At 40.6% G+C, this 15,973-nt stretch overlaps 1 protein-coding gene across 4 annotated transcripts in view; it reads left to right on the top strand.

Annotated features, from left to right (window-relative positions):
* The window catches only part of bsnb (bassoon (presynaptic cytomatrix protein) b), a 66,819-nt gene extending 56,619 nt beyond the window's left edge, over positions 1-10,200 (top strand). For 2 of the 4 annotated variants that reach the window (XM_058631781.1, XM_058631778.1), the window contains exons 6-13: positions 1,130-3,200; positions 3,576-4,501; positions 4,876-4,993; positions 5,075-5,221; positions 5,387-5,442; positions 5,572-5,677; positions 5,899-6,098; positions 7,007-10,200. In XM_058631781.1, coding sequence (XP_058487764.1) covers positions 1,130-3,200; positions 3,576-4,501; positions 4,876-4,993; positions 5,075-5,221; positions 5,387-5,427 — 3,303 coding nt within the window. In that variant the 3' untranslated portion in view covers positions 5,428-5,442; positions 5,572-5,677; positions 5,899-6,098; positions 7,007-10,200. The remainder of the gene's footprint in view (positions 1-1,129; positions 3,201-3,575; positions 4,502-4,875; positions 4,994-5,074; positions 5,222-5,386; positions 5,443-5,571; positions 5,678-5,898; positions 6,099-7,006) is intronic. The other 2 variants (XM_058631780.1, XM_058631779.1) reach the window with 2 other exon arrangements.
* The last annotated feature ends 5,773 nt before the right edge of the window (positions 10,201-15,973 follow it).

Raw genomic sequence — 15,973 nt, 5'->3', positions numbered from 1 at the left:
AGATTTTTCAATCGTCCTTATTTATCTTATCTCCTGCCTTATCCATATCCATTTCTATCACCCATACCACCATTGCCTCCCCCCCCCCCCCCCTCTCTCTCTCTCTCCCTCTCTAGCTTTATGTAATATCCTCTATATCTGGCACTGGCACACCCTTAAGAGTTGCTAGAGGGAGACACAATGTGGAGCAATCCTTATGGTGCTTTGCTATCTTCCTGACTGTTAGCAGCTGGTCAAAATAAATTAATTGCTTTGCACCAAAACTTAATTAGATTTCCGATTTTTACACATTTATACCTTTTCATCTTAGTATTAGTGTTTCTCACATGGTCTCTTGCGGATGCTTAAAAAAATCACTATGGATTGACCCAACACTATTACTATTTTGTAAGTATTTTAATTTGTCAATAGCAGACTATTTCAGACCTATTTATTTGTAATGTTGTTATATGCATGCCTTGATCTAGGAATGAAGGGCAAATTAGTTTCTAAACCTTTATTTGAATGAAATGAAATTACATTAAATTTATATGCACTAAATGTACAAAATATTTGTAAGTAAAGTATTTGTTCATTATTTTCTTTTAATTAATTCTTATAATGGCATTAATGGATTCTACATTTAGAAAATGTTACAGACACTGGTTAGAGATATATTTTCTAGTGTTTATCAGTTGTAGTTACATTATGAATGCTGTTTAGCATGACATTGGGCATGGTTAAATTGATTGCCTAACTGGTTCCCCTTGCAAAATGATTAATAATTAGTAATAGAGGAGTTTAGGTTGACAACAATGATTTCTACGAACACTTTTTCATGATTCATTAAAACAATACTAATACGTCAAAAAAAAGGCACCTTGTATTGTTGGCTAACAGAAATAACATTTAATCAGTAAAATAAAATCAATATTATAACTTCAAACTGTTATTTGAACCGCTGATACATAAAGTAGGTGCATGGGTCAAATTTGCATATCAGGCTGCATAGCTCTTCACTTCACTCTATGTAGGGATGACTAAATTCCCAACCCTGTGAGAGAGCCCACTATACTGTAATGAGTCTAATTTACATAAACACGTTCTGTTTATAGCTCAGTGTTTGCTGATGTATATCTGGCTCTCTTAGCAGATGGCCTCCCTGCAGCAGCAGCAGAACTCTCTGATGAGGAAAGTAAAGAGGACTCTCCCCAGCCCCCCTCCAGAGGAAACACCGCACCCCATTGTTACTCCAGCACAAATGTACAGCTCTCCTGGCATGCCACAGAGGGTCCTACCCAGACCCAACCAAGGTGTCACCAAGGCTGGCCTGCTGAGTGAACTGAAAGCTGTGGAACAAGAGTCATCAAAGCTCCGTAAGCAGCAGGCTGAACTAGAGGAAGAAGAGAAAGAGATTGATGCCAAGCTGCGTTACCTGGAACTAGGCATCACCCAACGCAAGGAGACAATGGTGAAGGATAGGGAGAGAAGAGAGTTGGCTTACCTGAGATGTATGGGTGATGCTCGTGACTATATGTCAGACAGTGAGCTCAATAATCTCAGGATGGCAGCTGCAACAGGAACCTTTGATGCTAATGGTCTACTGACAAGGCCCAGCACTGCACCACTGAGTCAGTTTACCAATGACTTCAATGTGGCCTCTCAGTATCCCTCAACCTCATCTTATATGTCTTATTCATACCCTCAAAGTCAACCATCAACACAGCAGCCAACCGCTGCTTACCAACAGATAGGCTTCCAACCTCCTCCTTACCCTCCATCTTCAGCTCCCCAGCCAGGAACTTTCCAGCCCCATCCCCCACCAGGCCCTGGCTACCAAAACCAGGGGACATATCCCTCCCGCATGTATGCCCAGTCCTCGTACCAGACAGACCTGGGCATGCAGCAGCATAGTCAGCAGGGCTTTCATCAGCCTGGTCCGCCCATGCCAGGCCAAAGTCTTCCCTACCCCAACCACAGCTCTTACCAACCTGGCCTCCCCTACCCTCCCCAGGCAGAGATCCTTTCAGTCCATCAAAGACCAAGACAAACGTCTCTAGCTGACCTTGAGCAAAAACTCCCCACCAATTATGAGGTCATCAGCAACCCAGCAGTGTCAGTAGCAACATCAGTTCCAGATACCAACTTTGGCAATGCAGTTTACAGCAATGCATATGGACAATACCGCCCCCCAGAGCCTGGCCTAACTCACTCTGTTGACAGCCCCACCTCTGCTTATGCTGCAGATGGTCTCTACACCTCAAACCTGGAGCAAAATATTCCTAGGAACTATGTGATGATTGATGACATCAGTGAGTTGACAAAAGACAACACTAACCAACCCACTGATGCTTTAGGTCATCCTGTAGGACGGTATCGCACTGAGAATGGCCCTGCTCGTGGTAGTTCTTATGGTAGGCCTGAAGATGAGCCTGTAGATGCTTATGGCAGACCTACAGGCTCAGCAGGTTACCAAAGTGCAGTAGATAGCCGTGCCAGTACCACAGTGAGTGGAGGCTCTTCCTATTACTATGATGATTATAAACACACATCACGGAGCACCTCTAGTAGTCACAAACCCACATCCAAGAATCTTGCCCCTGCTGTAGTCTCCTCTAAACGTAGTAAGCACAGGAAGCAAGGAATGGAACAGAAGATTTCTAAATTCTCCCCTATTGAGGAAGCACGGGATGTGGAGTCTGACCTTGCCTCTTATACAATGACAACATCAACAGGAGGTAGCTGTACAGTTGTGTCCCGATCCAAGAAGCTTCAGGAAGATACTTACGGGATGAAGAAAAATGCATACGACCAGCAGAAATATTATGGCACCAGTCGGGAGGGTCTTGAGGAAGAGGACCGCATGTATAGCTCTGGAAGGTCCAGGTCTACTGGGTATGGTATGGACAAGATTTCCTCAAGAGATGCCCCAGGCCACAGGAGTAAATCCTATGAAAGAGATGCAATGGAGCGATCTCAGAGAAGCAGTCGCAGTGGAAGGCCTCCAATGCGCAGCCAAAATTCAGAAGAGGAGAGCCCAATCAGTCCTGTTGGAATGCCTGTAGCAGAAGCGCATGATGTGAGAAATCAGTATGGATCCAGCCACTCACTGCCAGATGTACAGGACCACTTCAAGAAGGACCTGCCCAGGAGTCATGTCTATAAACCAGATGACCCTTATCTTGTAGATGACATGCAATGTGCTGTTTCTGACAGTGAAGGTAACTGGTTCTAAATAATCTTTACTGAATTAGCTGTTCCTCCAACCTTTTAAGTGTGCTGAAAAGAGACTGCATGCCAAGTGTTAACTTTTGAGAAGAGCACCATCGCTTTGTTTGTCTTTTTGTTTTTTTGTTTTTGTATGGACTGTTTCATTTTATAAATGAAGCCAAATATGCCTGTTTTACTTTTACATTTTGCATACATATTTTTTTGAGAGTATTTTTTTGTTGCTGATGACGGATTCCTGTGCATGTGCATGGCTCTAGCATGAGGAGCATGTTTTCTCAATTATTTTGCATGGCTTCGATCTTCATACCTCTCCTCCAAACAGGTGAAACACTTGACTTATAATGTTTGTTTTGATTTTAAAAAAGCCTATCACCTTGGCCAAGAGGAAACTGACTGGTTTGAGAAGCCAAGGGAGGTCTGTGGTGATCGCTCACGACATCATGGAAGTGGAAGTCATTCATCCACGGGTAGGCGTGGTAAGCACACCTACCATGATTATGACGAACCTCCAGAGGAATACGGTCACCAAGATGAATACAATCAACACCGCCACTCATCCTCTACACCGGCACGGGACCACCGTCACCATGGTGGCAGCTCTGGCAGACATGCCTCTTCTCGTCACTCCACAGAAGATCCTAGGTCCTCCCGATCTTCCAGGGCACACTCCAAAGACCCATCTGTTCGCTCTGATGGCAGAGGCTCCTCATCTGCACATAGAAGAACTGGTCCAGATTCCCGCTCTGCCCAGGGAAGCCCACGGAACTCAGGAGACTTCTCTCGTGACACATCCTCTGGTCATCATCATGGTACTGGAGGAAGGAGCCAGAGACCCCAAGGAGATCGCGCAACCTCCAAGAGACAGGATCCTTCTGCAGCAGGAATGAAACCACAGCAACAGCAGCAACCACAGCAGCAGCCGCAGCAACAGCAGCAGCCGCAGCAGCAGCAGCAGCAGCAGCCACAGCAGCAGCCACAGCAGCAGCAGGCCCTTCAGGGCGGTCAGCAGCGGCCAGGTGTTCAGAGTCAATCTGGGAGACATCCAGGCTCTGAACCACTTAATGGTACCCAACAAGCACAGCAGCAGAGCACACAACAGCAGCAGCAGCAACAACAGCAGCAGCAGCAACAACAACCACCGCAACACAGCCAGACCCTTCAGAGCAGCCAGCCAACCTCAACCACTACAGGAGCTGGACCTGCACATCAGCAGCCCAAACCTGGCCAAACCCAGCCTCAGGGACGCCAGCCAGGAGTCGCGTCTGCAGCTGGACAACTGGCTACCACAGCGGTTAGTAAACAATAGCCTAGTTTCTTGTTTCATTTAAATGTTGCAACATTTGAACATCCTGTTCAGTGTAATATTTGACAATTGTGTGATAATTATGATGACACAAAACTTTAGTTATTGTCACTGTTGAATTACCCCGTTAAACCTTCAAAAACAACAACAAATGTTGCAATCAGAAGCAACAATTGTTTGATTGAGGCTTTTGGTTTGTAAAATGAGATCTCTCAATAACCTAGTTATGAATCACTTTAATATTTAGAGTTGATAGTGGGCATTAGGGCGTGCAAATCAAGAATTACACTGGAAAAACATAGAATGTGATGTGTGATTTTTGATTCTTAGATTCTTAAATTCTTGTCAAAATTTGTCTGCAGGCAAAAATGGATGCTCCACCAGCAGCAGCAGCAGCAGCTACAGCAATGAAACCATTAGCAGGAGTTCCGACAGCACCTCAGCCTACCAAAATAGCTACACCTCCTCTAACTGGCATTGGTAAAGTCTCAATTTCACCATAACCTGTACCATGATCACAGAGGAATGATGATACATGTGGGCTGTGTTGATTATTTTCAGGCTCCAAGGCCGCCCCTGTTGGGATTGGTAGCAAACCTGGAGGTATAGGCAGTGCGGCAGCAGGACAGGCACCTGCTGAGGGGGATAATGTCTTGACCAAAATCCTGCAAGGAGGGGCTGCAGAGCAGGCTGGAAAACTGGGAGACGGTACATTCATTAAATTGCACTACAGATTATATTTGGTTCTGGCAAATTATACGCATTTCAATTTGTAAAATGGATCAAACTAAAATATAAATAGTGGAATCCCTTTAATGAGCGTTGTTGTTTTCTCATCAATCTCTTTGTCCTCCCTCTTTGTTTTTTTAACAGCTTTGTCTGGCCTTGGGAAGAAGTTCACTTCATTTTGGTGAACTGTCTAGAGGGGTGTAAGTGAATTCAAGTTTTTGGCTCTAGAAATTAAAACTGTTCAGTCTTCAATGTTACAAGAATGAATTTATTACACATTGAGATGAAACAAACTGCTGTCTACTAACATATAACTGCACTCTTTTCAGGGTATGCACAGATGAAATAAGGATTGGTAACTTAGTACTTGAAAAACCTATGGAATGGCATTAATTCATTTCACATTATGGAGGAAGAGAAGTTACGAGTGCATCAGTGAGTATCTCATTAACTTGTCTCTATGTGTACTATTCAAAATGTTTGTGACACTTGTGATGGATTAACTGTTTTGTTAGCTGGTTTATTAACATAGATTAGCACTGACCATGTTTGCACGAAGAGAAGGCTCAAGTGAAGTAATGCCTCATTAAATGCTGTGGTGCTGTATATTCAGGCTGATCTGCTGCATCTTTCCCTTATACCAATTTACTGAACAGAACTGGAATCAAAGGAAGCCTTGTCAGCACTGAACTCCCCAAACATGGACACAAGGATGAAGTGAATTAAACAAGATTGCTTTGTCAGCACTGTGTTAGGAGACCTAAGCAGTGGCCTGAGGAGGTCTGAAAGTAGATGGGTGCCTTGACAGAACACTAGTCCCAGGATGATGATCGTGGAGAAGTCTGACACCTCAGTGGTATGTTATTCATACTCGTAACTGTTTTCCCCCTTTTATGTGTTGGTCTTTTTGTTTGCTTCAGCACTTTATTTCCTTAGTGAGCTGCTGAAATTCACAGTCCACCTGAGCTTTGTCATGAAGAGGTGAGAGGTTAAAGCCAACAATAGGAGAGGTCAGCACGAGTATGCTTTACTTTCTGACTCTATACACTTGCAATAATCTGAGCCAAGCACTCTGTGTTATAATTAGCCTGAGCAGGCTAATTGTGGCTCGGCTTTTAATGTCACACACACAAAGACACACAGGACAAGAGCACTAGCAGGGGCACAGAATTATGACTCATTGTCAACGTCACTTGTTACATGAAAAAAAAAAAAAACAGAACAAATTTTGCTCAATGGAGCAGAACTATAGAATGAATAAAGCAGGTTTCACTTTATCTGTCAAAACACATGCTGTGGCTTCCACTTGATGAGGCTGTGGCTCATTTGATTGAAAGGCTTTTATTGAACTACTCGGATGTCTACCTTGACACTGGATTAGTATCGGTTGTCACTTGTCTCTGTGTCTTTATCCAGTGGGAGGATTTGGGGGCGAATGTGGAGATAAACCTGACTCAATGCTACTTTGAGTAGCAGGTCAATGTGCTCAGCCTTATGGATTACTGCTGATACAAGGAGAAGGTGTGTGTGTGTGGGGGGGGTTGGCTTGCAGAGAGCTGTAGCATAAACACAGAAGGTCTCAGCCTGTGTCACCATGTGTGTGGTCATTGCAGAAGACGTGTAGCTGTCTTTAAGAATACTATTAGCATGTCTTAATTTATTCCATGTTGAATTAGTCAGTGCAACATTTTATGTTATGTTTGTAATAAATTAACAATGATTTTAATCCCCTGAGCATTCACATCTTCACTGTATTTATTACAGGAGGACAACGGCGGTCAATAATGAGGATGCAGTGGAACGGAGGAGAGTGGGGGGAAGGAGGATGCGAGTCCTGTTTCCCTTCTTCTCTAGTGAAGCTCTCCTGGGAATCGTATGACAGTAAAAGACCTGCTAAGTAAGGCACCTGGATATTATGGGAGAAATTCAGAGCGTACGGCCATTGCATGTGTCTTCTTTCAAACAATCCGATCTAGGAAGTGTCATAGCGCCCTCTACATGAATTTGAGTTGAACACGACCTCCGCCTGAGGGCTGGCAAGGATATTTGATTCTGCGTTGATGCCTTCTGAGCCTTTTTGAGCAAATCATAATAGGAAAAGTAAGAAGACAGATTTCCATAGGTTTTCCTTGCTCCAAAGATACCAATCACAGCCCACAATGACACTGCATACCCTGAGAAAGACGAGGTGTAACACGGTAATGACAACCAACCTGACGACTCCAACACAATCCTCTGGTCTCTACAGTACATTCCAGTTTAGGGAATTTTACCCTTTCTCTGAATGTGTTTCTCTTTTTTGTTTTGTTTTGATGTCTACAGAATGAATTGTGAAAATGTGAACACAAGAATGCACGCACAAACAATAATAATAATAATAAAAAAAACACTGAGTGAAAAAAGAAGCCCATCTTTCACCACCAATGAGATGCCACTCATCATTAGCTGTAGATGTTCAGGAGAGAGGAAATGACTACCAGTGTGCCCACAAGTGTGAGATTCACACAAATGACAAGACCAAATTAAAAAAGTGGTCACGGCTCTTTATTTGCCATCGCAAAGCCATCGTTAGATTCAGCCCCAGAACCTTCTGGGACTTTTCTATTCTTTTTATTGTTTGTCTCATCTATATATATTTTTTTTTTTTTTTATGTTTGCCTGATATTCATTGAATGGAAGAGCCTTATTCAGTATGTTTTACCTGTATACCTCATATGTTTTGAATTGTCCATATCACCATGTATTTCTTTTTACACAACTGTATATTGTATGTACATAAAACAAATCAGAGATCTAATGATGTAAATTTGTCCTTTGTGTATTTATGGAATCACTTTCTGGTGACTTCTTTTTGTTCTATGTTTTTCTTTGGTAAAACTATATTTTTTTTCACTTTGATTTGTTTTCGAATCAGTTTTCTTGCATCGGAATAATTTGCTTGTTGATTTTTTTTAAAAGCAATAGCATGCAGAAAATGGTATATATAGCACAATGGTATGAATATCGTTTAAAATAGTGACGGGGGAAATATCAAATATCACATTATGTTGATTAATACAATTTTACAAGAGGGTTTACAACCACAGTACCGTGTCGTGACAAGCACGAACATGTGGACAGGTACAAACACACACACACACACACACACACACACACACTTTCACACCTTAGACCACCAAACAGACCTGTTAACCTCCTGATGATTAATGTGGTCACCAAGTCACCAACAAGATGATCTCAATAACAAAGGGGGGCTCACTGCCTCTGAAGAAACACACACACACACACACACACACACACACACACACACACACACACACACACAGTAATAGGGAAGGATGAAAGCAATTATCTATTTAAATGTTCTATGCAATGACTCATTTTGAACCTGGAAGTGATTCAGCCTAAAACAGTTTATTATCATTGTTGTATTCTCCACAACAAATTATGAACTACAATAGCGAAACGAATAGTCCTGAAACTGTTTTTACTTTTAGGAAAAAAAATGTCAATATGGATTTGGATATTGAATATTAACTAGGAATTGTTTTTAATTTAGTGGCATGTATTCTCACCCGTCACGCCCTCCCCACACACGGGGAACTTGTTGCCAAAGGGTAAACTGTGTAGACTGTCGGTTTTGAATGTCCATCATCATGTTGCTTTTTGAAGCATGGGTTTGCTTGGCTTCGTGTGGCTGTTTGTAAGCCCTCATTCAGTTTTGTGTGTGTTTGGCTGACCTGGGCTCCTCAGTGTTTGGCTTGCAGTGACTGTCCATGCAGCTATAAACCTGTATTACAGATGGTCAGCACTTCTCATTAATACGTGTCAATGTACATAATGGGTGTCAGTATAACCTGTGGGGTCAATGGAATGCTTCTATCAGATATTTCATTGTGGATTAAAAAAAAAAAACACTTAGCAGCCAAGCCATTGGAAAGTGCATGATTAGATCATATTATTCTTGGAATCTGTGCCTGAGTTTGACAAAAAGAAAAGAAAAAAAAAGTTTTTGAGTCTTAACTTTCACGGGCCAACAAAGAGATGAGGAAAATGTTTCAGCCAGTCATTCAAAAATCAGGGCATGTCATTTGGAAAGCACAAAATGCCTGACTGGTCGCACTTGCTTCTTGATGTAACTATTAAATGAGGAGGTTGCATAACGGTGCCCCCCCCCCCAGCGGAATAGTGTGGGATCTGTATCAAAACAAAGAGGTGGAGGTGCTGTTTGGTTCGATAAGGAGGTGCATGAGAAACGCAGGCTTTTGAAGTGCAGCCGTCCAGATTGACACATACTCTTACTGTAAATACTAATTCATTCTTCTGTACAGGTTTTGAGTTTTAACTTACGGCTCTCATGTGCATCCCCCCCCCCCCCCCCCCCACATGCCGTTTTTTGCTGCCAACTTGTGTATAAAAAAAATAATATTTATTACCACAAAAATGAAGATGGTGATGATAAAACTGATGATGATGATTATTATTATTATTACTGCATAAGCATAGTGTATGTGGCTGACTCATATTGACTGCAACAGTGGAACAAAACATGTATTCAGATGCATCCACTCTGTGTAGAGTATCTATTGCATTATAAAAAAATAAAAAAATTTAATAAATAAAAACCTCCATGGCAAATGCAGTGTAAGAATGCCTTTGTCAGACCACCGGGAGGTCTTGGATTTGATTGATATGCTCTGCGAGGCTAAATCGGGATTATGGGAAGTAGAAGCTGAGGGGAAAAAAAAAGAAAAACTAAAATCTTTTGGAAAATGTCATTCACTGTTGTAAGTGCAATGGGCAAAGCGTCAGTCATGTATTCATTGTGAAACCTTGTGTTCTATTCAGTGTATTCCTGTAAACAGATAGAGTAAAAATTTTGGTGCATCATGTCAAGTAATGTGATTAATGAAAAATATTGACCCTGCAATTTCCAAACAGAAAAAAGAATAAAAAGAAAACGCATATATTGTGGTTTATTGTCGTCTGTATAATGTGAATGTGGTTCGTTGCAATACTGATTGCTTTGTTGCAGATTAGAGGAGAAGATACTGGAGGAAAACCTCAAAAGTAACAAGACTATTCAGATAAGACGAGGTTTTACATGCTGCAGCAGTGATGGCTTACACCACCAGTGTGGGTGGTTGTAAGGCAGGAGTGTTTGCCAATGCATAGCGAGAGATGAAAGTGTGCCAGGGGAACAGAGAGATATTACATTCTTATCCTAATATTTAAACTGTCACAGTTGTGATGGAAGACCCAAGTGCAGGACAACTCGGGGGTAAGAGCAGGTAAAAAACTGTTTCATGCATCAAACTAAGGCAGAATCAAGCAAAAAAATACAACTTACAGAGATGAAAAGCACAGGTGAGCAGGACACAAGGTGCAAATCAGGATCATGACAGCAAAACAAGACAAAGGGGAAACAAAAGGAAAAGGGCGAGTATGTATCTACACACCAGGAAGGAAACGACAACGAGACACAGGTGAAACTAAGAAGGGCAGGGCAGTTCATGAAAAAGGCAGGAAAGCCAGGAAGTGACATGATGAGAGGCACGTATCAAAACAGGACGTGTCAAAATAAAACAGGAAGTCTACAAAAAAACAAACAAGGACAGAAACACAACCCCAGTAATTTATACAATTAGTCCAAATAAATCACAACACTAGAAACAAGTTCTGGGGAAGGATCGTGACATAAACATGTCAAAATAAATTATGGCATTTGGTATTTATCTCCTGCAACATTGTTCTTCAATTATAGATAAACTAATATTCATGATTACTGTCCATAAAAAGCTTTTAGACATTTCTGTCATTGTCCAAGAAATAACAAAGTAGTACACGTGATGAATGTTTACAAGGCTCCATTTGACGAAGAGATTTAGGAATAAATGATGATGCCGATCCACACAGATTTAAAGGCCTCAGTATGCTACGTAACAAATGTTTCCTGGATTTTGTATCTGTGTTCAAAAGCTTTTTTCAATTACACATTTTAGTTGAGAGCTGCATATGAAATATATGATTTTAGTTGTTAAGTTTAATTCAAGAAAAAAGAAAAGCACAACTAATGCAGCTAAACCAGATTTTTCTCCTTATTTGATGCATTATTACTCCACACAAAACACTTGTGTTAGTACAGCCATCGATCTATTCTTGTAGAAACTAACATCAGCCTGAATTGCAGGCTGGGTACAGAGATTTAATGAGTCTAACACTCAACCCCCCGTCGCGACACCCATTTGAAAATAGAGCATTTTTTCACCCCAGAATGAACTCTACTCTACTTGTTCAAAGACAGGTATGAGCCAGAAGTTTGTGAATGCTGTGCTGCCACAGCACAGTGAATGACTTCTCCTTGAACTATATTCAGTGTGCTATCAGGTAACAATGACAGCATGATCCAATCAGCAGCTCCCTCCTCCCCCCCCCCCCCACACACACACACACAAGGCACCAATGATCACATCTGCAGAGCTTGGCTGCCCCCGTGTGGTTGTGTACAGAACTCAAACCACAAGAAACCATAATAACCAAGGTTTAAATTTACCTTTACTCAAAAAAAAACACAGATTTATTTGTTATTGTTGTTGTTTTTTGTCATTCTTTAGTTTAATTCTTGCACACCAAAGGTAAAGGCGATGTTAAATCTGAATATTTAACATTGCCTTTATAAATATATATATATATATATATATAATTAAAATATAAATCTGAATATGAATGTCTGTATACAGCAGGGTGATTAATGATTTATTATCGGTCACTTGTTGAAGCTGAGATTGATCCATTCCTCTGTTTCCTGACAGGCATGAGCAGCCTCTGAGTGTTATCTGTCTCAGCAGTGACCTCAGACAAGAAACAGGAAGTGACTCATCTTTTTAAGTGACAGGAAGTGTCACACAGGTAAAGGAACTGATGAAGCGTGGAGTGACTAACTGACAATTTAAAAAGAGATCTTTCTTTTGCAGAGAGGACTCATCATGACGCCACGAGAGGCCAGCAGAGGGCAGAGCCACAGCTCTGCGCTGAGATACATCAGCCCTTGAGTATATCATGACAAATGAACGGGCTGAGGGAGAACTGTCTGCTCAGGTTTTCCTCTCGCTCATCTGTCACTCACCGTCTTAATCTGCTCGTCCCACAGACTGCATAATCAATACTTAGCCCTTAAAGTAACAATCTTTTTTGTTTTTTCTCAGGCCTTTATTCTTTCTAAAAGCTTTGGTTTTGGACCATTGCTTTCTCAACTCAAAGAAGTCAGAATTGTCTGTATTTCAAAAAAGCATTGGTTTGATTTCAAGTCTGTATTATAGTGTTTCTTAATGAGACATTTTTAGGACCCTTTGTTGTTTCTCATGATTGTTTTCTCACATTTTTGAAGCATGTATTAGTTATTAGTTATTCATTATGACTCTGCTGTGGAACCAGCTCTCTCCTTTGACGAACCATATAGTCAGTGCTGGTGGAGTGGAGCCATTAATGTTGTCTCATGTATCATGAGACTTATCGTGAGGTATGTTTAGTTTTTATTCGTTTTAGCGTTAGTTTTAGTTTTGCAAGAAGCAAAAGGGTCAGAAAAAGTATCGTGTGTCATCAAAAACCCAACAAAAGATGCCATTTCAACCATTCCTGAATCAAATATACGAGAAATTAGCGCAAAATGTGCATCATGCTGCTGAGGTTGGATGCAGTTAGTGTGCCAGGAAAAAATCAAATCAACAGACTAAAGACACACACGAACATCACAACATAAATAATAATAAATAACCCTCATGAGACACATCACATTGAGTCTCAGGAGCTCAATTTCAATCAACAATAATAATAATTATAATAATCAATAAACCCAATAAAATAACCCCAAATGCTTATATACTGTACGTATATATATAGATATATATAAATTTGCAAAGACCAAAATTGAGCACATTTTCACAACAATTTTAGTTATTCTTGTAAACACACAATTCAGTTTAGTCAGAAAAAACAAGGAAAAGTAAAAATGTATTAAAAAACACTTTCACCCACATTCATGTTCATATAACCTTGTACATGTGACAGAAAAGTGGGGACAGAGAGATTCTGTGCCCTGTCAAACACACTCAGTGCAAAATATGAAGAAAATCCCTGTAATTACATGAAGCCTAAAAGAAAACCAGAGGGAAGAGGGGGAGAAGAAAGAAGGGGGGAGCCAGGGAGACATCATTCTGTTTTTGGAGAAGCCTGCAGGCCTGTGTGTTTAAACACTGAAGAACACGCGATATGCCACGGTGAAGTCTCAGCGTGCCGCGTTGTCAGAGTAAATTGAGACGAGTTCCTCCGTGCGACCTGCTCACTGACTCTGTTGTCACCCTCAGGTACAGTAAACCTTATTTACAACGCCGGCAGTATGAAAGTGTTAGTAGAGAGGAAAGTACCTATTTGATTTAAGACTTAAATATGTCACTGGTTCCTCTGCCGTTCAATTACAAACCAGAGTTCTGAACTGCAAAGTTCAATCTCGTTGTTGAAATATGCTTGAGAATATGAATACTACTCTTTAGAGCAGGGGTGTCAAAAGTACGGCCCACGGGCCAGAAACGGCCCATCAGAGAGTCCAATCCGGCCCACAGGATGAATTTGTGACATAATGTCACATTACGATTAGATCATAATACTATATTTTATGCATTTGTAGATCCACTGTGATCTGTACGTTGTAATGCACATGTGTAAATGGTAAACTTTGTTGAAATTGCTCTTATTTTTCTCAAGAAATGTCATGTTTTGCTTCTGTCTACGCAGATGCATCAGTCCTTTATTTTTTTGAATGAAAACAGCTGAGATCACAAAATAAAGATGGCGTTAACCATCAGCACATGACACCACGTCACCCAAGTCCCCGGCAATTTAAAGGGACCATGGTCACTATGGCAACCATATTTATAACACAGCCATGAGTGCCTTGAACAAGATCCTCATTTGACACGTACAGATAATGGTGAATTCTGCATACACTTGCAAACACTTCAGTAAATGTAAGACAAAGGGAAACGTTTGGAGTTCTTGCTGTTGACTATCTTGTCATTCATGCATCACAGTGGTTGTAACTGGCTCATCCACCGCTCAGCTAAAAAACAAGACTCATGTGATACACAGACAACAGAATCCTATAAAATGTCGACATTTTCTCTCACATCACTCTCTATAGTGCTCTGAGATGTCAAAGCATCTCCTCCTCCACACTCTTTCATCCTCTTTCATACAAGCAGCACCGAGGTAATTCTGTTTCCTCTCAGCCAACAAGAATTAACTGAATTAGAGATGCAAGGGTAGCAGGAGTATTGATGGAGCAAGAAACCACACGACAGGAGGGTTTGTGAGGACATAGAGACTTTGCTGCATGACAGATATGAATATCCCCCAAATTTTGCCATAATATTTTTGATACCTCACAGATATAATCACTGAATTCAGGAGAGAAACTGAGAAACTGAGACACTATAATATCGGTGATTCACTGAACATCATACGTTGGGTGCACATTTAAACACTTTCCAAGTTCCAATATTTTATTACCAAGTGAACGGTAGTTGGTGATGAGGGGTAATGGTGGATGATTTTGTCTATACGAAAATAATAAAGGAAATATTACAATCTAGAAAGTATCAAATATACAATAAGAAATTAGGTTGTCTTAGACTTACATCAATAATGCATCCAATCTTACTTTCCTCTCTTTACCAAAAGATTAAACTCAGGAATCTAGTATAATGAAACACAAACAATAAGTAAATCTTCAAACAATCAACCAAATGAATCATTAAATGAGTGAATGTCCATAAAACTCACAGCCAGTGTCCCTTTGTTCTCGTGGATTGTTTGGAGGGAAAATAGGGGGGTCAAAGGGCGGAAGGGGCGGGTTATATAGGATTAGGGGTGTGGTCCAGGTAGGTGTGGCAGTGATGAGGCAGGTGAGGAGGAGACAGGTGAGGTGGAGACTTGGGATTTTAACAATTTGTTACTTTACTCATTTAGATGTTGTTTGAGTGAATGTTGCAGTTTTTAGTTGCAGATATCTATAACTGAATTGTGACTAGCTGAAACTTAATTCAAGATGTATAAAAAGGAACAAATAGATTTCTTCAATTGAGGATAATTCAATCTTAATATAGTATCTTTAACTTGAATTATGACTAGTCATTATGTATGGCAAGTTGTTTTGACATTTGAAGTGGTAGACAGGATATTCAAGGTGTTTTATTTGTAATAGAACAGAATAGAATAGAATAGAATAGAATAGAATACATCTTTATTGCCCACAGAGGTGGAAAATTGTCTTTGGCTCACAATTACAGATGACAAAAACAACACTGATTACACTGTGTGTAAGTGAAATAATTTAAAATAACGGTACATTTTAAAATAAAATTACAACATGCAGTCATGGAAGAACAAAATACGGCACTCAAGACTCATGGAAACACTACAACAGATAAACAAATACAATATAAAAGATTACAGATATTATCTGTAACTGTAGTTTTGACTCGTGAGAATGACGTCACAGACATCTACAACTAGTCGCAATAAAATGACGACGGGTCAAAATGACGTCACAGGTATCCGTCATGGTAATCCCACATATTCAAACTTTGCCTAAAACTGGGGATAATAAAATCCTAAGATTTATTTAACGACAGATACCCATACACATGAATGGCAAAAGTCGTTTGAATCGTATAC

The sequence above is a fragment of the Solea solea genome, chromosome 6 (genome assembly GCF_958295425.1).
Source record: "Solea solea chromosome 6, fSolSol10.1, whole genome shotgun sequence".
NCBI classification, from domain to species: domain Eukaryota; kingdom Metazoa; phylum Chordata; class Actinopteri; order Pleuronectiformes; family Soleidae; genus Solea; species Solea solea.
Note: the sequence above shows the minus strand (reverse complement) of the source record. Positions and strands in the feature narration are given on the sequence as shown.